Consider the following 24,545-nt stretch of genomic DNA (forward strand, 5'->3'; position numbering starts at 1 on the left):
CAGTCACAATGAAATAAGCAACTCCTATCGCAAAATACGTAACCGTCATTTGCTGACAACGGCTTATTGGCATTTACTTTGCTTTCGTAGGCGCAACTCCAGCAAATTGAGTACGTGTGCGATTCTTCCTTGATTAAAGTAGACAAAACGCTAAATGAGCATCTCGGAGTTTAATTCGGTGAAAGCGATATTCGTTACAAGCGGAACCCTGCATTGGGAACGTGCTGCGAGACTTATTAATTCAAACAATCCCATAATGACTCGACATTACATATTTCGATACATACATACATACATACATATATATATATATATATATATATATATATATGTGTGTGTGTGTGTGTGTGTGTATGCGTGTTTTGTATAGTGCTTGAACGCGTAAAACGACGTTTTGTTAGGAAAGTAACTAGAATGCCAGTGCATTTCTCCGCAAATTTCTAGAATATTTCGAAACTGGTGTCACCCTGAGAATTCGTTCCAAATGGATCCGTCTAGCGAAATCCGCGGCTAGAACTTGCAAATTGGAATACGGGCCATAAGGTAACCGTTTAGAAACTTCATTAGTGAATTTCTGTTAATTTGCTGATTCTGATTTTAATTTTTTATGCAGGTAGCGTCTACCGCTTTGAGTAGGCCACTTCATGAAACAGAATTGTGCTATCTGCCACAGGACACCTTCATGACTTTTGAAAGTGTTCGCTGAAACACCCTGTATAGATTTATATAAGAACAGTCTTTTGTGTAGACGTATGTATACGATCCCATCGTCGATATTCGCGTGATACTTTCTCGAACCGCAGTCAGTGATTTTAAGCTCGAGCTGCCGCCGAACCATACCTTTTCTACGTTATTTCGGTCAGCCTGCTGCATATTGTAACTCCTTTCCCTTTTCTTCCGCTTCAAGCAGAGCGAAGAACCATATCGGAACAGCCCAAACACCGACTCTCGAAATGAGCGCCGAAGTTAATGCGGGAACTCCGGCTCAAACGCCGGACTGCGGCCCCGAGACGCCTGACCGTTATCAACCCGCCTTTCTCGTGGAATGCAGCACCGGGGACACAACTGGACAAGAGAGTAGCAAGTCTGTCGATGACGTCGACGTCGTCAGCAACAGCGCACCCGGTTGGCGTCGTGCCGTGGGCGCTTTACTGGTCGTCAGGCTCGAGATATACCTGGCGCTCTACGTGGTGGCGCGAAAGATGAGCACCACAGTCATCCAGGATTTCCTCCTCCAGAAGTCCTGCCTCAACACGCTCGCCCTCAACTCCAGCGTCTGCTCCCATCTGGACAACTTCGAGGACGTCAAGAACGAGGCCGAACAGTACGCCAGCACGACGAGCATGATGCGTTCCGTCTTGCACCTGGCACCTTCGGCGGTCATGGCCATCTTCGTCGGGCCCTGGTGCGACAAGTACGGCTACCGGACACCGCTGGTGATCGCCACGGTGGGTTTCATGGCCACTACGCTGCTGGACATCTTCACCGTGTACCAGATGGCGATGCCGCTCTACGCGAACATCCTGTCCATGGTTCCGGACGGACTGTGCGGAGGTCGCATCAGCATCTTCACGGCCGTCTGCAGCGCGGCAACTTTGTCGACGAGGGAGAAACGCAGGCGCATGAGGTTCTTCGCGCTCAGCATAGTAATGTCGCTGGGCGGTCCCCTGGGCAGCTACGTCGGCGGTCAGGTGTGCGGCCACTTCGGCTGGATTCCCGTGCTGTACACGTCTTTCGCGCTTGAGTCGTTCGCGCTCGTATGGACATTCGTCGCCATCAAGAACCTCGCGAAACCGGAGCACGCGAAGGACGGGCTGTCGCTAAGGCTGAAGAATTTCTTCCAGCTGCAGAACCTGACCGAGAGCTTCAGAAGTGCGATAAAAGCCAGGCCCAACAGGGGACGGCTGCAGCTGTGGTGTCTCTTCGGGGTCACCTCCTGCGTCATATTTGACATGTCGTGTGAGTATACGTATGAAGCCTTCGATCAATCGTGAAGTTCGAATGTCGATCGCAGGTGGGTCTGTAAGAGTTGAAGCAATGCGGCGACGAGACGCGCTGCTTTGAGGCACTAGCTGCAGCGGAAGGGAACATTATAAACAAGGCGTCAAGAACGCGTTGTCTGTATTACAAACCATTTAGAGTACCAACTCATTCTTTTGAAACCTAATTTGAATTTATTTTGGGGGAAATAACACTGCATGGTGGGGAAAACGAGGGTCACACTTTCCTTTTCTAGTTTCGCTCACCACGACGCCGGTGACGTCATGCAGTGCAACATCGCTGATTGCGCACTACCTGCATATGTCAACGCCGTTTTGAGCATAGTTTCCTAGACTCTATGGTTCTGAGTATTCCCTTACCTCGGCAGGCCATTGAATCTGGTTCTGAAACACGCTGTCCAAATACAGCCTGCACTTCCTAAACTATTAAAGAGGAACTACACTGCTATTCGTGTCAACCGCGAAGCAAAACGGTATTTGCACGTTCCCATTCGTTTCACGCAGCGCAGGCTTCATGCGAGACGACCCGACAGCATTTCCTGCGCCTTGACCGGGGGATAGCGTTAGGCTTGTGCAATAGTTCCGTACGCAAACATTGGAATGACTTCTTGAAGTGCAGGGCGCATGAAACTTCATTTTTTTTTTCAAAAGCTTGCCGTAAGCACATGCCTTTTCAGGGACACATACGCCCTTTATTAAACGTGATTTACGTTTAGACAGCAACACCAGCAGCGAAAAGCTTGGCACAGCAAATACTAACAAGCGCAAACAGACTGTTTTTAGATCAAAGTGACTTTTTCCCGGTTAGTCTGGTGTTACCGAATGCACCTGTTCCAGGAACTTGTCTGTATAAACTTGCTCAAAACAACTACATCTCTCTCTCGCGCATTCTTTCACCCCAGAAGGCTTCCAACGTCAGGTTTGCGCACCGACGAGCGAAACTGTTATCGCGAGTAGAACTCATTTGCCGTAAAACGACGCAACGTTGATAACATCGTAAAAAAAAAAAAGAGCCCAAATTCGTAACCTCTAGGGAAACTTTGGGAGCACTGCTTTTAGGGAGCTCCCGCAGGGCCGGAAGTGCGAAAAGTACTGCGGGCACCGCGCGTGCTCTTTCGCAGCCTCGGGAATCGCGTACTTCTACGTGCGCAAGATGTACTCCTGGACGGTGGCCTACTACTCGACGGTGCAGTCCGTGTCCACCGCGGTGGGCGTGGTCCTGAACGTGCCCATCGTCTTCCTCTTCGTGAAGGTCCTCAAGATCAGCGACCCCGCCATGGCGCTCGTCGGCTGTTGCTTCGCGGCTGCGCAGATGGTCATACTGGGGCTCGCCTACGAAGAATGGCTGTACTACCTGCGTAAGTGCACCAATTCGTTCTACACTCTACGAAGTTGTGAAAGGAAGGGCTTTCGGCAGCCGAGCGAAAGAGAAAACACAGTATTGAATACACGGCGAGCGGACAAGCTGACGAAGACTCAAAACTAAGAGCGACGTACGCCCTTCTCGACGAAGAACACGGGAAATTTGACTACGCGCGGTGCCTTGTATACCGTATTTCTGCGACGACTGTCCCCAGAACAAACGCAGATAAATTGAGAATATATAGATAATTTTTGCAGAATAATTCTTCACAGCAGTGACAGACATCAAAATTTGACCTATAATTTACTAATTACAAAATTTCACTAATTAACCTTTAAATATAGTCTTTAAGGTCCAGGTTTTAGTTCGAGACTTAGCGGTGGAAACTGTGCCTAACGCCTGTTTCGTGAAATACAAAGCGCGTCGCGAAATACATTGATGTTCTAGTTAACAGTTATTCGCACTACATTGATGTTTTGAAAGAGCGGAAACGTAAAATAGGTGGAACAGCACAAGGCAATTGAGTACATATTTTGACTATAAAATTTCTCGAAACTGAGGATAGGCACAGTGTTTCGTGTAAAACGTTAGGCTTCGAATACTGGCTGACAAGCATACAACAACATTGTTCTCCAGCTCATACGTGACGCACCTTTAACATATGTGCAACACGAATAACCATCCGGAAAACGCCAAGTCAGCTGCGTGCTCTATCCGGCATGGCAAATGCGCGGAGCACCATGTTACCTAAAAAAAAAAAAAAAGAACGCTGCAGTCACATTAGACGCAAGGCAGTTGTTTTCCGGTCACATATACAGCACCGTCCTCGTTCCTGTACTCGACGGCCTTTCGCTAGACGTTTTACCGGAAACAATTCTAACAGTTGTCAGCAGCCTCGCCCCTTTGTGCTGCAATAGAATGTCATGTGGATGCGACCGCGGCACGCTGATATAGTCCTTCGACTAATGGCTATGAGGACTCCACCAGACGTTACAGCGCTTCAGGAAACTAACGTAAGGAAAGACGAATATCGATTGCCAGTCTTCGTGGGTGTCCACAGTAATACTCTATGCGCTGTTTGGATCCCACCGATGGCATCGGTTGTTGGGAACTCGGCGCTGACGCCCGTGGTTGTACCTGGGTCGCAAGCCCCAAGGGTAGCGTTGGCCTGGCGGCCTGGGGTACAACTGGAAGCATCCGAAGGTCCCGGCAAAGCATGAGTCGACTGGTAACAACAAAACAACTTGTTTATTTTAACATCGCAAAGAGTTGGCGGTCAGGTTGACCGAAGTAGAGAGACGGGAGAGCACTTTACTCAACAGAAGAAATCGGAGCCCTCCTTTTGGCGTCCGGGGGCAGCTGTTTTTATACTCTCGCAGTTGAGGGCAAGAAGGAACCCCTCAATAGACGAGCACGTGATTGTACAATGGGCTAATGGTGACGCACACTGTCGTAGCGCCGCCGGTCGGGCACAAAGACTGGGAGGAGAAGGTAACTTCGGCTCTCGTAGCGCCTCTGGTCGGGCACAATGACTGGAAGGAGAGGGTGACCCCCTGCTGTCGCATCGCCGCCGTTCGGGCACAATGGCACATACACTCACACACGCACATGAAGACACGTGGCATCGGAACATGCCTGGAAACGCCTGGAAACGCCTGGCGGGGAGCGTTGCGGCGACGCCGAACGGGCCAAAATGTCTGCCGCCCCGCCGCAGTCGCGCCGGCAAAACCGCGCGTCGCAGGCGAAACGCAGCAGCGGGAGCGTTGCGGCGACGCCGAACGGGCCAAAATGTCTGCCGCCCCGCCGCAGTCGCGCCGGCAAAACCGCGCGTCGCAGGCGAAACGCAACAGCGCGGAACCAGCTTGTGGCTCTTTCCAGTGTGTGGAGGCGGCGCATACGCGCAATGCTTCAAAAGCATCAGTGTACGTTCGTGTTGACTTGGACTTCGCGGTTATTGACACAGACAGCATCTGTGACGATGAGATTGAGTGTGTAGCTGTTACTGTGAGCCTCAGAGGTGTGTGTACGACGGTGGCAAGCATATACAACAGGCCTACACGTTCTTCCGATACCTCGCTTTGAGTGCTTAGTGTCTCGGTGTGGTGCATCGTTTGTGTTATGCGGAGATTTTAGTGCTCACCATCCACGATGGTGTAGCCGTCCCCAAGACAATCGTGGGGCACAGATTAACGAGTTCATTATCAAGAACGATCTCCAAATACTGAATGACGGTTCACCTACATTTATAGGTAGAGGAAAGGAGCACACCACTATAGACCTTGTGATAACAATGAGAGATGTGTGCTTAGCCTGGTCATGTGAACCCGACCCGTGGGGCTCAGATCACCTACTCATTTGGTTAACACCAACACATACTGCGGGTTGCCAGGAAGTCGTTTATACAGTTACTGCTCAAGCTGAGGATTGGTTGCGTGAACTTTATACAGACAAGGGCGTGTAGAAAGTCCATTGTGTACGTCTTGTGGCTGCTACGAGACACTTCAGCACCTTATATTTGAGTGTCCCGTTTTTAGTGCGCAGCGCATGTCGCTAGTGAGAAACTATCATCTCCTTGGCCTGCGGTGTGCGACACTCGAGGAATGTTTATACCCCAGTGGTTGTGCATCTAAACGTGATCAGGCCCATCGCGCCCTACTAACATTTACAGAGTTAACTAACTTAGGTTCGCGTTTGTAGCATGAACATTCAACATTCTGTAGTAAGCGTGACCTTCAGTGACCGGCCCTACTGTGTGTGATCAGTACTGTGCCCTAACGCTTCTTCCTTCGAAGATGGGAGGTGGCCGGTTCAAACACCTTGCAGTGTATATTGTGAACCGACTACCGGTGAAACGGTGATTACGTGCAGCTGTACTTGGCCTCTCATCGTGGAGGACACAATTAGCCGCATAGCGAACTAGCCATGGATGTGTTTGATAATTGTGGAGGCTGTTCGACGCGGCGTCGCTTTAATTTCGGCTGCAGAGTTCATCTTAAGTCTTTAGATTTGTCCTGTTGCTCTTCCTTTCCTCTTTCCTTTTTTCTCCCCTCCTTCCTATCTACCATTTCTGTGTTGCTGTCACCTCCCTTCAGAAGAGTAGGCAGGCGTTGTGCCCCTTCCGGTGGCAGTTGCCAGCCTGCTCCTCGCTTTCCCTTTCCTGTTAACTGTGTACGTGTGTATATGTGTTCAAAAAAAATAATAATAATACAGCACCGACAAGCGCGATTCACACAGAGGCTTCGACCTCGAGAGGTTTTAAAACGCAGTGAAAAAAAAAAAAAATTGTCGTACCTTTGTAAAGCGAGGCTCTCTAGACGAACCTTCCCAGATTTTGCTGACCTCGAGAAGCCCCGCAGTTGAAGAAAAATTGCTGTCTGCTAGCCGCCCCTTAGCTCAGAAGCTTTTTTTTTTAGCGGATCGCGAATTGAATGGCGTTTGCGGCATATCAGTCGTGTCTCTCCGCGACCGCGCTTCTTATCGAAGTTGCCGTGTTTGTTTCACCACACGACAATGCCTTGGGGCCGTCGGGCTCTCGGCCGCATGGAGCGGAGGGGGGGGGGGGGGGCCTCTTGTCTGACGAATTCCCGAAATGCCCGTTACGACAGTCAGCACTTGATTGTCGCAGGAGTCCCGCGCATCGAAAATGCCAGCGGAACCCGTGGAAGCTTTCCTTACGTAAACTTTTTTTTTTTTTTGCCGCGGTATTCGCGACTACGTATGTTTATGTGTAATTCGAAAACGCTCGCGCACTGCGCGTTGGTTTAGGCGTTAAATAATAACCACAGGAAGTGACGATTCGTCCAGAGCTCCTCCCAACTGCGGGTTTCTCGTGACCCGCTGTGCCCGTTTCTGAACGTTGTATAGGCCTCGCGAAAAGCGAGTACAGCGCTGAGTACGAGGACGCGCAGAAAGACGCTCGCGGTGCACGACTTCAGCGATGTTTATTGGGGGGGACGGTCCTTGCATGACCAATAAACCTTGTTTGGCAGTCAGAGTCGCGCGTGATGGTTCTTTCTGCGTCCCTGTCTTTGGCGCTGTGCTCGCTTTGCCATGAAAGAACACACAAGCTTATAGTCCCGGACCACGACGAATTTTTCCTCAACTGAGAAGCTTCTCTTTCGAGGAACCCGTATGGGTTTCCTTTGTAGCACTTGGCTACATTTGGGTGGATGTCTCATTTTCCCTTTACAATTACTTCTCTCCACCTTGCGGGTTTCCGCAGAACTATTACGTCAAACTCTTGCCTTTGCTTCTGAGTTGATAAATTCGATTTCGCCTGCCATCTGCTAGCCGCCTGGATAGCTCGGATGGTAGAGCGGCTGCCCCAGAATTGTATTCGTATCTACGAATGGCGACTATTTAATTCGAGTGAGTGATTCGAATAGGACAATACTCGATTTGTTATTCGCAAGTCTCAAATATTCACACACTTCCACACAATACAATGTTGAGGCTGCACGCATGTACCGCCCCCGAAGGTCACCAAATAAAGAAACGCGTTTTTATGCGCAGAATGTCTCGTGGGACTTCCCACTTTCCTCGGCCAGGTGGGCGTGAGAACCCATCTCTCCAAGCTTGTGGCGCCTGACGAAGTCGGTAAGTGAAAAGCTCAATGACGTGGCGCGTATACGTACTGTCGAAAATTTCATCGAGGATTCGTTCTCGTTTTAAAGATGGCCGGTAGACAGCGCACAAACTCCGCAAAACACGCGGTGAGAGAGAGACAGACACAAGCGAACTTAGGTATATTTCAGAATTTGTAGGGAGGGAAGTGTAAACGCACAGTTCCATCGAAAGTTTTACTCGTAGATTATGTCCACCTTTGTATTCTCAAATGATAACAGAGTTTTGAAATAATACTTTAGATATACTAAGCTGATTTACTCTTGCGTTTCAGTGGCCCTTATACCAGAGTACTTTGACTCAGCTTATACCAAGCGCCGTCTTCCCGTGAGCGACTTTTTCGGACAGGTATCCGGTATAGCGGCTCAAGATTTTGGCGTGTGCATTGTGTACCGAAGTAGCGTATCTGGTTTGCTGCCAGATAGCAAGAGAAAGGCCAATTCGAAACAAGCCCGAGAGGCGGGAAAGCTGGCGCAAATGTAGCCCAAGCGTACAACTCTGCACATTGTCAAATTCTGTAATGGCGGCATTTTGAACCAATCAGCCTCGCCCAGCTGGCTTCTCTGATTAGTTCAAAATGCCGCTATCACCAAATTTGACAATATGGCGGAATTTGACAATGCCCAGAATGGCACCACAAGAACAATGAAACATTTCACCCAAGGAATATGAAACGCATTTCATAGTGCAGCTCTTGGGCACCCGCTACTCCGTTGAGCGTCGCCGTCCCTCGTAACCGAGCACAACGAACGAAAGAGCGAACGTGGAGCGCAGCGGGAGATGAAAGATGGCGATAGCGAAGAGAGCGCGAGGAGCAAAGCAGAGGAGGGTGCAGCGGAACCATGAGGCGGAAAGTGGAGGAGGGTATGGCGAAAGCGTGAGAAAGGGTAGTGCGCCGCGCAAGACGGGCTTTGCGGCGACGTTGGCTACGAGATGGCGCCAGAGTAGCAGGTGTCGTCTGTCTGCGGCGGTTGCTGCGAATTGCGCCCACGCGTCACTCGCGCGCCGCCTCTCGTGATCTCCCGATTACCGAGGCAGTTGCGCCGTACTTCGCTCCGTTTTTGAAAAGTGCCGCACGAGACAGACTGTCCGCACCAGCCAATATATCGTGAAATGAAAGCACGCATACAGCTTCGCTCGAATTTCGCATTAGGGAGTACCCTAATCGTTGGTGAATCTTGAGGGACATATTCGGCGCGGTATTCGCTCGTATATTGCTTTCACGCCGCACGACGCTATGACTGGGTCAAATATCGATCTGTAGCGCACTGCTACGTGCCACAATGGTCCGGTCACAAAAGACGACCACGGCACGGCCAGCACGCTGACGGTGCGCGAGCAGTGGAATCGGCGGAATCAGGCTTCCGCGTCATTGAGCGGGCTCGGCTAAAAAATATTTGTGCACAACAGGCGCTAGCATCTGTCTGGTTGTTCTTCACCCACAAATCAACATTGTTTTACATAGCAACGAGGAACGCAGTCCATCCACAAGTTTCATTCAGTGACTTCAACAGCCTCCCACACCTTCAAGAAAATTAACAGAGGAAAAAAAAATTACCGACGATTACGTTACTTCCTAATGCGAAATTTGAGCGCAGCAAATAAGCTGTTTCACCTTTTCGATAGATTGAGGCAAAGAAATCGAGCAACACATGTATGCGCTATCACAGAATTTTTTTTTATTTTTCACACGTATTCCTTTAACAAAGACTCCACTAGGTAAGCTTCTGCTTCGGCGGCACGCACCTCTGGATTCTGACGGCGACGGCGCTGGGCCTCTGCTCTGGCAGCTCGTTTAGCAGCAGCAGCAGCAGCAGCAGCAGACGGAGGACTTCCATCGGTCGTCTCGCTCATGGCTCAGAAAGAACTGGCAGATAATTTCGCAGTGGCGAACGGCAGCGGCAATTTCGGCTCGGGCGGTGCACATATACAGATCCGCCGCCACCGATCTGGCTCTCTGATTGCCACCGCACAGGGCGAACGGCAGCGGCAATTTCGGCTCGGGCGGTGCACATATACAGATCCGCCGCCACCGATCTGGCTCTCTGATTGCCACCGCACAGAGGTTGCATTGGAGGAGGAGCGAAGAAAGGAATTAAGTTCGAGCCGGCGCTTTGACAACCGGAGACTCGCAGGAAGAGGGGGGAGGGGGGCGGCGTGTACACCCAGCGGCAAACGATGGGGGCAGAAGCGCGCGCAGCAAGCGGACAACACGATAAAGGGAGGAGGGAAGAGATAGCAGCGACTGACTGATGCCGCTGACGCCGATAGTGAGTCAACCCCAGCTGCGGAGTTGGTTTCAGGGACAACGCCGCCGATGCCGACACAAACAATATGATACCCTCGCTTCCGCAGCGCTAAGAACCAGGTCTAGCCGTGGGAAGGTGGTCACGTATTCGTCGACGTGCCGGGGCCTACGTGAAATAACCGGCGCGTCGGCAACTGAAGAGCACCCTATCCGCCACACAAGAACAGGGGGGGGGGGGACCCTTTCCTCCTCTTTCTGCATGGCGGCGACGGTGTTCTATGCAGTCACGTTATCTTGACTCTCTAGCGGCGTCAGCGGCATCCAGCGGTATCAGTCGGTCGCTGCTAGCGCTGGGGGGATGAAAGGGGGGCGGAGCTGGTTACGAGGCCGACAACGCCGACGACGACGCGAAACCCAGGAACGGACGCCAAAGAGCTGCGCTCTAAAATCATGAAAGTCGCTTTTCTCCGCTCTTGGTGCTATTTTTTTCGAACACTCACAGGTCAGTATTAGTATGAAAGAGAGCCGGATAAATACGGCAAAATATACTGAAACAGAAAGGCATGAGACAAAGCTACTCTGAATTTACGGCAAGCTCCACAAGTGTCCTGTGCTTGTTTTGCAGGCAAGGTGTTCTCGCTAATGGCCACGTTTGAATCCGTGGTACCAATCATCGGCGAGGTGCTGCTCCCCACTATATTAAACCAGTCCATCGGATTTTTGCCGGGAATGCCTTATCTGGTGGCTGCCGGAATCAGCTGCATCGCCGTCGGCCTCACTGCGTAAGCCCCCCACAGGCCGCTCCCACAATTTTTTTCCTATGACAGAAACGCAGATGGTTGTTGAGTTCTCTGCACCAGCTGGTACGCAATTAAGATGGTTAAGTTTGCTCTAAAATCAAGAACTCCACACAAAAAAAGGAAAGAACTGTTCTGCAACTTAACCTGGACAGATCAGCCTAAAGGGCTGTTTCTTGTGACATTATTAACGCGATAGCGTTAAGGAGCTCGTGTCGCAGAAAAGCCGGTGTCGTCGGCGTCCGCGGCGTTGGCCGTGAGCGATAAATCACGGCAGGCAGTTCATAAATAAAAAGCAACTTCCAAGATCGGCTGGGTGGGAATCGAACCAGGGTCTCCGGAGTGTGAGACGGAGACGTTACCACTGAGCCACGAGTTCGATGCTTGAAAGCGGTACAAAAGCGCCTCTAGTGAACGCGGTGTTGCCTTAGAAACGAGCTGTAGGCTCAGGCGCGCGTCGCTTGCTCAGGCGCACATTTCGTTGTCGCGCCGACCGCTGCGTTGCTCGACGCTCACCGCGTCCGATGCGGGGCGCGTAGTCGCTGCGCTGTAGCCCATTGTCTTACACCCCTTGGCGGCTCGACGGGAACGCTGTCGCGTTCCACTCTTGAAGGCGAAGCTTAAGCGTCCTCCAATTTTTTATTTATTTACATATGCTGCAGCCCGATATAGGGCTATAGGAGGAGTGGGAGCATTATACATTACTATACATTACGCATTAAAAACACAAACGTACACAAAAAGATGAATGATAAGATAGAAACACATCTTAGCAAAATGCTTACCAGTGGCAGCTACAAAATCTTTTACTGAGTGAATGAATGTTATCAGGGAGAGAAATCCAAAGCTCAATTGTATGTGGGAAAAGCTGTAGTTAAATGTGTTAATATGACCATAATAGGTACTCTGTTCAAGGCGTGGGACCCACGGGTACAACTTGCGTTAGTAAATGTGATAAAGTTACAATCGGAAAGACCAGAGGTGGAGTTATTAATTGCATATAAGAGTTTTGAGGCTTAGGGTTACATTAGAACAGGGTTTTGTCAAATTCTGTAATGGTGGCATTTTGAGCCGATAAGAGAAGCCGTAGCAGCCCTCTGGGCCAATCAGAGCTGACAAGATGGTGGAATTTGACTGTACAGAATAGCACCCCAGGCAAGCGCAGTTAGTAGAAGTGCTGGTAGCAGCAACTTGTGAGAATGGTTTAAACTACTATGAATTCTAAACAGATGGCATCAAAATAATGTTTCACAGATGGCTTGAGGCTTATTTAGGGAAGTGGCCATGCTGATCGCTGAACCAACTTCTTTCTGTGAAGTGCATCTGCTGTAGCTACTAAAGCAGACACTTTAGCTTAGGTGAGATGCAAGTTTTGCAGATCTCCTAATAACAAATTGTTAGTAAATTTTAGAGCAATGTATAATGCACTAATTCTGTCTACTTTACAAGTTCTAAATATGCAACTGACAGAACTGCAATACGGTTGAGCGCCACTATAATGAAATGTCCTACATAATGAAAGAATAATTTTGTCCCAGTTCTATTTTGAGTTGTGCGGTGCGCGACCTCTACAATGAACTGACCTGTATAAAGAATGAATTCGGAGGTCCCAAGCACTTCACTATAAAGGTGCTTAACTGTATCTGCTTTTGTAGAGTTATACAGCAGTAAACTTGATGCATCACATTTTAAAAATTCTTAGATCTGTGAATATCTGGAAGAAAATTAAGGATCTATAAAACTCCATTTGAATGGCCACTAAAATCCACCTTTCCTTTTTCTTCTAATTCAAATAAATGGTGTACAATGATTAGCAATGCTTGACCTACGTGCACCTCTCTTACTTGAAGATATGTCACCAAAGTTCACCGGTACAGCATAAAGTACCAGGACATGTCCAAGTCAGAGATATCCTCTGGGCCGATCAACGACTGAGGCATCAGCCAACCTGCGCACTGACGGACAACTCCAGACAGATGCACACAGGTGCTTGGCAGCAACTAACATTAAGTGTGCAAGACCTTGCAGTGTTCCCTCGTTGCCTTCTTTTGGCAAACCAAAAGGACTTGAGCAATGGCCTCCACACGAACTACCACATCAGCAGGCGCGTTTCTGCCACTGACCCTTGAGGCTCACGTATACTGCTACCCTGTTGAGACAGCTATCCAATTCTTTTACAAGGGCCTTTGCACTTACAAGCCATGATTTCAAACCTATTGTGCCCAGAATAGGCCCCTTGTTCAGTCAGGACTAACAAAGGTTCCTTGCTCCTCCTCCTGCAGCAAGGTTTGGGCAATACCCTCCTTTGCAGACTTTGCACAGATTAAAGATTAACACATGACACTTCTGTATATGTGTGGTGAAGAGAAAGACGAAGAAGGCGCTCTTGTGTCGGCTGTGCGCATGATCAGCGTTCATCTACTGCCAGTGCTACTAGACTGTGCCTAGTGCCTCGTAATAAATCATCTTATTACATTTGGTGGAAGGTGCTGCACTCCCCGACCTCACCCTGGAACTTCGCAGCCGCACTTGCGAAAACTCCGTGCTGAACAACGCCTCCGCCAGCGCGCTCAACAGCCCGGCGAGACTTATACTAGTTACATAGAGGATGTCGTTGATATTTGCGCCCGCGTCGATTCCACCATGACTGAAGAAGACAAGGTGAAGCACATCCTCAAGGGCATCGAGGACGACGCATTTCAAATGCTCCTGGCGCGGAACCCTACTTCTGTCGCAGCTGTCGTCACTCTTTGCCAGAGCTTCGATGAGCTGCGTCGACAAAGGGTCCTTGCGCGCAGCGCTCTCGCTCCTGGCGACTCTCTCTCGGGCCTCACGCTTCGCTCAAACACCACGCCAGCAGCATCGCTCTCTGTTGAGATAAAGGATTTCATTCGGGAGGAGGTGGCGCGCCAATTGTCTATGCTGCCTCTCAACGATGGACCTCCCCTGCCTGACACATCTCTGGCTGCTCCCATTAGGCGGGCCATTCGCGAGGAACTTGCTGGGTCTTTACCTTTCGCCCAACCCTGCCCTCCCGTGGCTGCACCTCTGACTTATGCCGAAGTCGCCGCGCGACCTGCGCCGCCGACGTTCTCGTTTCCGGCGCCAATGCGACTTCCTGCTGCACCTCCTCCCGCGTCGCCTCCCGTTCCATCTCGACGCCCAGTTCAGACCTCTTGGCGCACACGCGACAACCGACCCATATGCTTCGCTTGCGGTGTCGCCGGCCACGTTGCGCGCTTCTGCCATCGTCGTATGCCAGCTGCTAACGCTCCTGTCGCACCACCTGGATATGCCTATTCCCACAATACCGCCGGGCATGCGATGCTTCCCGACCACGAGTTTTCGCCGCCTCCTCGACGCCCTGTCGGCACCCATCGTTCGCCATCGCCACGTCGTCGCTCACTTTCCCCCTTACGTCGCCGCCAGTCACCTAGCGAGGGAAACTAGTTGCTGCAGTTCCGCAGGCACGAACTGCAAGCTTCGCGACTTCTACAAGGCCTGCACAGTCGCCACGCAATTTATTGGACGTTTTGGTCGAAGGAACCGCCGCAATTGCGCTTATTGATACTGGGGCTGCAGTTTCTGTTATCGACGAAAAGCTTTGTCGCAGCCTCCATAAGGTGACAATGCCGTTGTCTGGTATGCTTCTACGCACCGCGACTGCGCAGCATATAGCCCCGGTCGCTCAATGTACTGCAAGGGTGGTCATCGAAGGCATTGTCTACGTTGTTGAATTTCTCGTGTTGTCATCATGTTCACATGACATTATACTCGGCTGGGACTTCTTGTCTCACCATCGTGCCATCATCGACTGCGCCCGGGCCGAAGTAGCGCTTTTCCCGCTTGCCGATGCCCCGCTGCCTGACCCTTCTGAACAAAAAGCCTCCAAGCTCACTATTGTGTCCGATACGGACATACCACCCGACACGTGTGTGCTTGTGCCCGTCTCTTGCTCTACCGCGCCAGACGCTACAGTACTTTTTACACCGTCGCCAATTTTTCTACGTCGCAAGGCCCTACCTCTCCCATTTGCCGTCCTCACCACTGTGTCTGGATTATCCTCAATGCTTGTGTGTAACCCGTCTCACTACCATGTGTCGTTACTGCGCGGCGAATCACTCGGTCGTGTTCAGCCCCTTGACCCGCTTCACATTCTCGATGTTTCCGACGACACTGCCTGTTATGAACTCGACGCCCTCACTTCTCCTGTGCCGTGCACATCATCATCATCATTGTCGTCGTCGTCGTCCAACGTTCTTGAATCTGTCGTAGACGCCGATCTGCCGCCTCCATATCGCCAGCAAGTCTTCGCGCTTCTTCAGAATTTTCGCTCGTCGTTTGACTGTGACCAACCATCTCTGGGGCGTACGGCAACCGTCACTCACAGCGTGCACACTGGTTCCCATCCTCCGTTACGCCAGCGACCATACCGCGTGTCGGCAGCCGAGCGGAAGATCATTAACGAGCAGGTCGACGACATGCTGCACCGTGGCGTCATTCGCCCTTCCCACAGTCCTTGGGCGTCTCCTGTAGTATTAGTACGCAAGAAGGACGGGTCAATACGCTTCTGTGTGGATTACCGCCGACTCAATAAGATCACTCGTAAAGATGTCTATCCGCTGCCTCGGATCGATGACGCCCTCGACTCCTTGCAAGGCGCAGAGTACTTCTCATCTTTGGATCTTCGCTCCGGCTATTGGCAAGTGCCGATGGCAGATGATGACTGTGAGAAGACAGCTTTCATCACGCCCGATGGCTTGTACGAATTTACCGTAATGCCATTCGGGCTATGCAACGCGCCCGCTACTTTCGAGCGTATGATGGACACCATCCTTCGCAACTACAAGTGGAAAACATGTCTGTGCTACCTTGATGATATCGTGGTGTTTTCGCCAGATTTCCCGACGCACCTCGTTCGCTTGCGTGAGATACTGACCTGCCTCACCTCTGCTGGCCTCCAACTTAACATCAAAAAGTGCCGTTTTGCTGCTCGCAAGTTAACAATATTGGGTCACGTTGTATCGAAGGACGGCGTGCTTCCTGACCCAGCCAAGCTTCGCGCGGTCGCAGAGTTTCCGACGCCCACTACTCTTAAGGCGCTCCGCAGCTTTATAGGGCTCTGCTCTTACTTTCGGCGTTTTGTGCGCAATTTCGCGACTATCATCGCACCACTGACCAATTTGCTTACCGCTACCAACGGCATCTCCGCGTGGTCAACTTCCTGTGACGAAGCCTTCCAGCAACTACGTCGCCTACTTATTTCGCCACCGATTCTTCGACACTACGATCCCACAGCGCCTACAGAGGTACATACGGACGCCAGCGGTATCGGACTTGGTGCAGTCCTCGCACAACGGAAAGACGGCTATGACGAGTACGTCGTCGCGTATGCGAGCCGAACTTTAAAGAAGGCAGAAGCCAACTACTCAGTAACCGAAAAGGAGTGCTTGGCCATTATTTGGGCGCTCGTCAAATTTCGTCCATACCTATATGGTCGCCCTTTTGACATTGTCACCGACCACCATTCACTTTGCTGGCTGTCCTCGTTGAAGGATCCGTCAGGTCGCCTAGGGCGATGGGCACTCCGCTTACAAGAATATGATATCCGCGTTGTCTACCGATCGGGCAGAAAGCACTCTGACGCCGATGCGCTTTCCCGATCGCCGCTACCTTGTGATGTGGCTTCAGTGTCTCCGCTCTTCGCATCCATGTCAGCCTTCAACGTCGCTGATATGCCGGACGAGCAGCGTAAGGATCCCCTGCTTTCAACTATGCTGAATTTCCTCCACGACCCATCCGCCACATCCTCTTCTCGAACACTTCGTCGCCAAGCCGCTCACTTTACTGTCCGCGACAACGTTCTTTACCGCAGAAATTATTTGCCTGATGGTCGCAAATGGCTCCTGGTGATACCACGACACATGCGTTCTGACATATGCGCTTATTTTCATGCTGCTCCTCATAATGGTCACGCCGGTGTTCTGAAAACGTATACTCGGCTACGGCAGCGTTTCTACTGGCACGGCATGTATCACTTCGTGCGCCAGTACGTACGCGCTTGCACGGCGTGCCAACGGCGTAAAATTCCACCTCGCCCTCCTGGTGAGCTACAGCCGCTACCCTGCCCGGCTCGGCCCTTCGATCGCGTCGGCATAGACCTATACGGGCCACTTCCTTGCAGTTCCGCGGGTAACCGATGGATAATTGTAGGTGTCGACCACTTGACGCGCTACGCCGAGACTGCCGCACTCCCGGCAGCCTCTGCGCGCGAAGTTGCGTTCTTCATCTTGCGGAACTTCGTTCTTCGACATGGCGCACCACGCGAACTGCTCAGCGACAGGGGACGTGTCTTCTTGTCCGAAGTCATCCAAGCCCTTCTCGCTGCATGCAGCATCGTTCACCGCAAGTCTACAGCCTACCACCCGCAAACGAATGGCTTGACAGAGAGGTTCAACCGCACACTCGGTGACATGTTGACTATGTACGTCGCCTCGGATCACAGTAACTGGGACACTGTTTTGCCGTTCGTCACGTATGCCTATAATACGGCCACACAAGCTACCACTGGCTTTTCGCCTTTTTTTCTGCTGTATGGACGAGAGCCCTCGTGTACTTTGGACACAATGCTCCCATACCGACCCGATGCTTCCGAATGCACGCCTGTGTCTGAAGCCGCCAAATACGCCGAGGACTGTAGGCAGCTCGCGCGAACCCTTACGACCGCTGCTCAAGGTCGTCAAAAGCTGCGGCGTGACAGTGACGCGCTTACACCAGTTTTCCCGACTGGTTCTCTTGTTTGGTTGTGGGTCCCGCCTCACAGCCCTGGCCTTTCGACCAAACTCCTTGCACGCTATGATGGCCCCTACCGCGTCATAGACCGTCCCTCCGCTGTCACCTATGTTGTAGAACCTGTGACACCTTCACCCGACCATAGGCATCGCGGGCGTGACACGGTTCATGTCAACCGACTTAAGCCGTACTATGACCCCCTCATCCTACCTACGCCGTAAGTCGCCAGGATGGCTCCTCTTCTCTCCCGGGGGCCATTGTGGTGAAGAGAAAGACGAAGAAGGCGCTCTTGTGTCGGCTGTGCGCATGATCAGCGTTCATCTACTGCCAGTGCTACTAGACTGTGCCTAGTGCCTCGTAATAAATCATCTTATTACATATGTATCATTGCTAGTCTCTATCAGCACAGATAACTTGGAAAAAATAGAGAACTGTAGCATTGATTATCAACTGAGGTTTATTGTTCGCCCTTCTGAAGGCACCCGCATAAATTCAAACAAATAATGTTATTTCTGAAGAAGCGAACAGTTAAGTCCAGATGGCAGTCAGCCCTTTGCCCATCCTGTTCTCTCCCCTATCATCTCATCTTCTGCACTGCAAGCATGCAGATATGAACTGCTGACTCACCCATCACTTTGTCAATGTTTTTATTTTGTTTTCAACTACAAACTTGCTGTTATGTTGACAGGGACAAACTGACGATACTATGCAATATTCATACAGGTCACAGCAGTTGGCCTATAACCACTCTTCAACAGATTCCAGTTTACATTAGCACTCTTGTGCACTTCTTGCGATAGTGTACAGCAATTGCAGCCACTGAATATAACGCTGAACAATCAAATCCAATGTGTTTGATTTGAAATTTCATGCTCAGATCGTACTTACCATTTATTTCACTCTTTTTATGTTTTCTGCAAACAGGCAATAAATATTTATGAATACTGTTCACATTGCACATTTGTAATTACTACACATGTTACACACTACACACCTAAAGTCATGTGGCAATACTTTTGCTATTTTACATATGTTTGCTCAATTGAGGTCAAACCTTCTTTCTTTTTGTATTTTTGCTCTCCGTGCCATTTCCGCATAGCTTGTTTTCATCCATACAACGTGTACATGATGTATCATTGTACTTTTGAATTCCAGACCTCTTCTTGCAGATGAATACTGTGTAAATACCTAAAATGGCAATAAAAGTGAATCAGTTTAGGGAGGACCAAACTAGGATGTGGCACTTCTCCTTAGGTGTTCCATAATGCTCCGGAGCACATAACACCAGTGGCAAGGATAGGCTCCAGAGGTGTAGCAAATAGCTGGAGGGTGGGAATGGCCATAGTCATTGTTGTCGTCTTTATGCATGAGAACACTGTGCTAAAGGAAAAGAGAGAAGCTGATCATGAAGAAGATAAAACCACCAGCTGAAATAAAGTCGTAGCTAGAGGAGTGACAGGCTTGCAGGACTGAGAATTAGACAAGTGGACATCAGTGGATTATACCCTGACCCAGAAATCTGTTTTTCAAGGAGGCCCATGTATGATGTGTAACTGTATTTTACATTCAAAATGAGTCACATATGGTTCTGCTATTAAGAGAAGGCTCTACCTCTAGCCTTGTCTATTCAAATAGCACACATAACACAGAGAGCTGAACTGAATGATTGGTAAACCGATTCGACTGCAATTAGTTGCATTAAAGAAAGTTCAAAAATAGTTACTGTTGGAACAGATCTTTATGCTTTCAGTTATCTAGAAAAACAGTTGGCAAATGGAAGGTTAAAGAAAAAAAAATCTGCATTAAGCATCACATTCAAACCAATGAAGCTCTGGAAAAAAAAACGTAATTTTAGTAAACTGCACACAATCGCAGAATGTAAAGTGTACTAAACTGATATAGTATACAATGCTTGGCAATATACTCATAATTGGCTAAGAGGATGTTTTGAAAACCTGTGCACAGAAAGTAACCTGTTAGTTCATAACCTGCTAGCTCATAGAATAGCTTTGCAGACTTTTGACACTCTGATAGACAAACTTTTATGAACTCCAATAGCTGCTCTTGGCGCAGTGTTAGAGTTGTAAAGATATGGCTTCAATTTTTATGAAACTTCACTTTGGGGCAAATTCCACAATAGTTTTGAAGTATATCAGTATCAACTCGGTAATAGTCAGCAGTACTAAGCATCTTCTTTTAGACTAAACAAGCTTTATTCAAATCAGTTTGACATGGTTGAATGTAAAAGCTGCACACAGCACTGCAGTGCATATGGGTTTAAAATTTCAAGGAACTGGACAATGCACACACCCAAGAACTACTATTAAAGACAGTGCGACAGGTGTTTCACAAAGGCTTTAGATTGAACAGATAGCTAACTGTGGAACAGCTCATTGCTGAGATAAAACTATCACTGGGAGCTAGTATGAACTTACTGATTATGAAAAATACTGTGGTCAAGGCAAGAATAACATTTTTTCATAAATATGCACTTGGTGGACACTTTAGGACTTGTGAATGTATTCTAATCTGTATAGAACACTTAACTAAGCAAGAGAGCACCATAAGCTAGATGGCATCCCTTTACACTTCCTTGAGCAGTGTGCGCTCTGCTATGAGTCACCACAGCTTGTTATATAGCTAACTGTTTATGCAACACAGAAGCAAAAGCTGTCACTATAGTGTTGGTGAATTGTGATAGTTCTGGTTTAACAGTGTTCCCAAGATGCATAAAATAAAAATTCAATGGCAACAAAGTCACACAAGGAGCCCCTGTGTTTTCTGGCACAAGCAAGGCCTGCACTTCCACTCGTAAGCGTAAGCGATGCTTTAGTTTAATATAGTCTTACTCAGCATTTTGTGAGGAATGGATATAGCAGCAGAGTAGCAAAATGAAGTAGCCTTGTCTTTATTTAAAGCACCAGAAGGACAGAAATAGTCTTCGGTCAAACCACATTTTAAACGATAGAATCCAATGCCAGAAAAGGTCAACCGTGCTAATAAATTTGTCACCTATGTCTGTCTTACCTTGTGTACTTCATTCTACATTCTTTTGCTGTCTTAACTTCCAAGTGAGTCACAATCAGCTTGCATTCCTGGCCATTTGAGCTCATTCACAAGGATTACACATACAAGAATCTATAATGAATGGCTAAACACCAAACACAGGAGCAGCAGAGGAGTACACTGCTCATCAAAAACATGGAGTGAACAAGAGATGTGACACAGTTTGTGTATGTTACTCTGTTCAATATAAGCAGCACAGTTTTCTGTGCTTATAAGCAACTTTGAAACTATTTTCCACAGTACTGCCCATTGCAAATATTTCCTGAATTCATTAACATATTAGCTGGTTGCTTTCATTAGTTTCAATCTACAGTGAGGTCAACCATGTTGCCATTGATAAATTCTGTAATGTATTGAATCTTGTTTGAGGGGTAACGAAATCATCTTGGAAAGTGCCACAAAGTTAAGGAATCAGGAGAAGTTTTCAGATACATAACTTCAGTCGTGAAGTGCACTTAACGTGCATTTCACCAATGTAAAGCTGGCCACAATAGTTCCCTGGTTTCCAGAGTGATACCTGTTTGCTCCGTGGTCACTGCCTCAGCCACTCAATTCAGCACACTTGACCAGCTCCTGTAAGTACGCAAGTGTTTTGCATAAGTAAATATTAATTCCTGATGATAAACTGCATCCACTGTTAAGCGATATACTCCACTACATGTTTCCATTTCCGCTCAATGGCGAACACTAGCCACTGAGTGCAAGCACTTGCAACGTTATGGGCCTGAGCATCCCTCCTCCCACCCCCTTTCTGAATCCACCAGTGACACTCAAACTCATTCGAGTGTCTTGAGTGAGAGGGAGTGCTGGTGAACAGGAGTGTACCTCAGTAAGTGTGTGCATGCAAGTGAAGGAAAGTGCATACATATACAAAATATCAGCAAGTGTAAGCTCACTGCCACCTAATTTAGTCGAGGTATGTAAATTTGTGCACGGCTGCTTGACATAACTGTGCATGTAACTTTTCAGCAAGGTAACCAATAGAATTAAACAGCAGCTTTGTACTACGATCTGATTTCTTTACTGTATTCAATAAAAAGTTTGCAGGAGAGTGTAGTGGCTTTTCTGCACTTGTTTTTTGATTACCACTGTTGCGTCGCACTGCCCATATTAAAATTACTGTCTACGCAAAAGTGTACAGCAGTTTCCGTCTATTTACACATCTATGAGAGCGAGTACATAATTATCCGTCCTTTGGTTCCTTGTAAGTTTTCAGCATGAAGTTGTTGAGCCACAGCTCTGCAGGTTTGCACATGCTGCACGAGTTAAATTGCAGCCATGGTGAGGACAATGGCTTCCCCATGACTATCAGCCACAAATCAGTAGCTGGACAAAAGTATGCACGAAAAATCGAAGTTCCTATCGCTTCTACGCGCGAACCGATTCTGTAGGGCTCTGTGTGTTTACAGATGGACAAAGCTCATCATTTCATTGAAATTCTTAGCGTTGAGAATGCAGTGCATTTGCCTTTTGGGAAAATTGTTTAAAATAAATTTCGACGCCAGAGTGCGCACAGCTTTTTTCATCGCCCCACGTATATACGCAATTTTCTTGTTCCTTGAGAATCCCGTGTGGATACCCGCTTAAAGCGCCCGACTGGGCGACGTCCTGCGCTTGGCGGGCAGACCTGCTGGCAAAAGCGTTACCCGATGCCGATACAAAGTTAATTAATATTTGGGGTTTTACGTGCCAAAACCACTTTCTGATTATGAGGCACGCCGTAGTGGAGGACTCCGGAAATTTTGACCACCTGGGGTTCTTTAACGTGCACCTAAATCTAAGCACACGGGTGTTTTCGCATTTCGCCCCCATCGAAATGCGGCCGCCGTGGCCGGGATTCGATCCCGCGACCTCGTGCTCAGCAGCCCAACACCATAGCCACTGAGCAACCACGGCGGGTCCCGATACAAAGTTTATGGAGTCACAAGAGCAGGGGGGGGGGGGGGTGCTCCGCAGACATCGAGCATCACATAAGTTGGCGGCGGACTTTGGGCAAAAACAATGGTCGTGGTTCCAGGGCGGTGCCTGGCGCTCTCGCGGTGTAGTACTCGTGTTGCAAGCAGACGACGGCTGGTTTTCGGCGAGGCTCCACGACTTTTTTTCCCAGGCGCCTTTCACGATTACAAGCGGTAAGTTCTGGTTCCTTTCGGGATGAGTGTGAGTTTGAGCATGTTCAAAAATAGGCAGGAATAGAACAAGATTTTGCTACGCTTAGACAAAGTAACTTTTATCGCGCGTGTATTTCTCGTGTGTGCGATTTAATATGCGGTGCAGCCTTTCGCTACAATGAGGCGGCTACCTTGGCGGGCTGAACAAGTGCCTGAGTGATCTCTTGGAATAAGGCACGAATTAGCAAAACTGGAGGAAGAGCTTTGCGGACACTATATCGGCACAGCGAATAGAAAATGGTCGCTTCTATTAAAAGAGCCGGGAAAAGTTTCGTTTTCTTCTCTGAAAGATGCGGCATCGTCGTTTAAAGAAATAAATAAAACTATATTGCTAAAACAACTACCACTTTACAGCGGAGTCAGGCGTAGTGGAACGTTATGAGTGCGCCAAATTAGGGAGTACGCACATGCACTTTGCCACTTACAAGCCTTGTAACACACAATAAAAAATCACGCTCCACGAGCTTCCACGGGCCGGCGAACGAATACAGCGCACACATACAAGTTGCACGGGGGCGTGTACGAAGTACAAAGAGCGCCAGAACGCCGAGCGAGAACCGGGGCCTGAGTGCGCCGACTTCCATTTACCAAGTTCAACTATTTCAACATGCCTACGCGCAGCACGTCGAGATTCCGACGTCGTGTAAGTTTCCTCATGTTTCGTTAGTAGACACCGAAGTAGGTTTGTTTCACTTCAATTTCTGCGAACACATTCGCCTCCCCGAAGGAAATATATTTCCTGTTCAACTGTTGCTTAGTAAAGAAAAAAAGGTCTAGTGTCGCGCGAGCGACGGTACGATGCCTGGAAGCATTCGCACTGTCACGAGAAAGTGAGAACCATAAGTTTAAGTAAGCGTCAGTGCTGCGCCGGGCAAAAGCTTCTAGCGTTAAATCATGTTAAAGCATTAAAAGAGAGAAATACATACCTGTGAACCGTAGCAATGTACCAGCAGTAACGTAAACAAGCCAGGCCAAATGCGCGCGCTTTTTGGAGAGTAAACATCAGCCGACAGTTTTGAGTCAATTGCAGCGTATTAAAAAATTATTTTATTATTTTTAAATCTCGCGCATTCTTCTACAAAATTAATAATGTAAAGAATTATTGTAGTGAAAACAGAAAATGCTGTTTTATGCAACATTTTATAATTCGAGCCTTCGATTCGAATTGGGAAGCGACAGTGGAGGTATGGTGCTGAACATATATAGTTAACTCTTGGATATTCCTCCATGAGTGAAGTAGAGTTAGATGGCGGCTAAAATTGTAGGAATAAAACTTGATGGCGACGCTGAAGTAAAATTGTCCTAAAAGCTATGCCACTGAGTGAGAAACTCTATGGCCACTGATATATGCTATTGCGGGTTGAAAAAAAATATATACTTTTGAAGCCGGAAACACTTTAAAGATGCCAAACTTTAGACATCACCTATTCAAATGTAAAATAAATTAATTTTGACTAGTTATTGTAAACGGTATTATAATAAACTGCT

The 24,545-nt window shown here is 48.8% G+C and overlaps 1 protein-coding gene and 1 long non-coding RNA gene across 2 annotated transcripts; one reads left to right on the forward strand and one right to left on the reverse strand.

Moving 5' to 3' along the window:
• Positions 1–916: 916 nt before the first annotated feature.
• On the forward strand, positions 917–13,381 carry LOC142560357 (putative peptidoglycan muropeptide transporter SLC46). Its single transcript, XM_075672399.1, has 5 exons — positions 917–1,959; positions 3,122–3,358; positions 7,876–7,959; positions 10,860–11,016; positions 12,882–13,381. Exons 1-5 carry the CDS (start codon positions 954–956, stop codon positions 12,964–12,966), a joined length of 1,569 nt encoding a protein of 522 aa, XP_075528514.1. The 5' UTR covers positions 917–953; the 3' UTR covers positions 12,967–13,381.
• On the reverse strand, positions 3,232–24,149 carry LOC142560362 (uncharacterized). The gene is made up of 4 exons (XR_012823353.1): positions 23,984–24,149; positions 21,407–21,462; positions 18,712–18,737; positions 3,232–3,354 (listed from the first exon to the last, which is right to left on the reverse strand). It is a non-coding gene; the product is annotated as an uncharacterized LOC142560362 (long non-coding RNA).
• Between the last annotated feature and the right edge of the window lie 396 nt (positions 24,150–24,545).

Source organism: Dermacentor variabilis, chromosome 10, assembly GCF_050947875.1.
Source record: "Dermacentor variabilis isolate Ectoservices chromosome 10, ASM5094787v1, whole genome shotgun sequence".
NCBI classification, from domain to species: Eukaryota; Metazoa; Arthropoda; class Arachnida; order Ixodida; family Ixodidae; genus Dermacentor; species Dermacentor variabilis.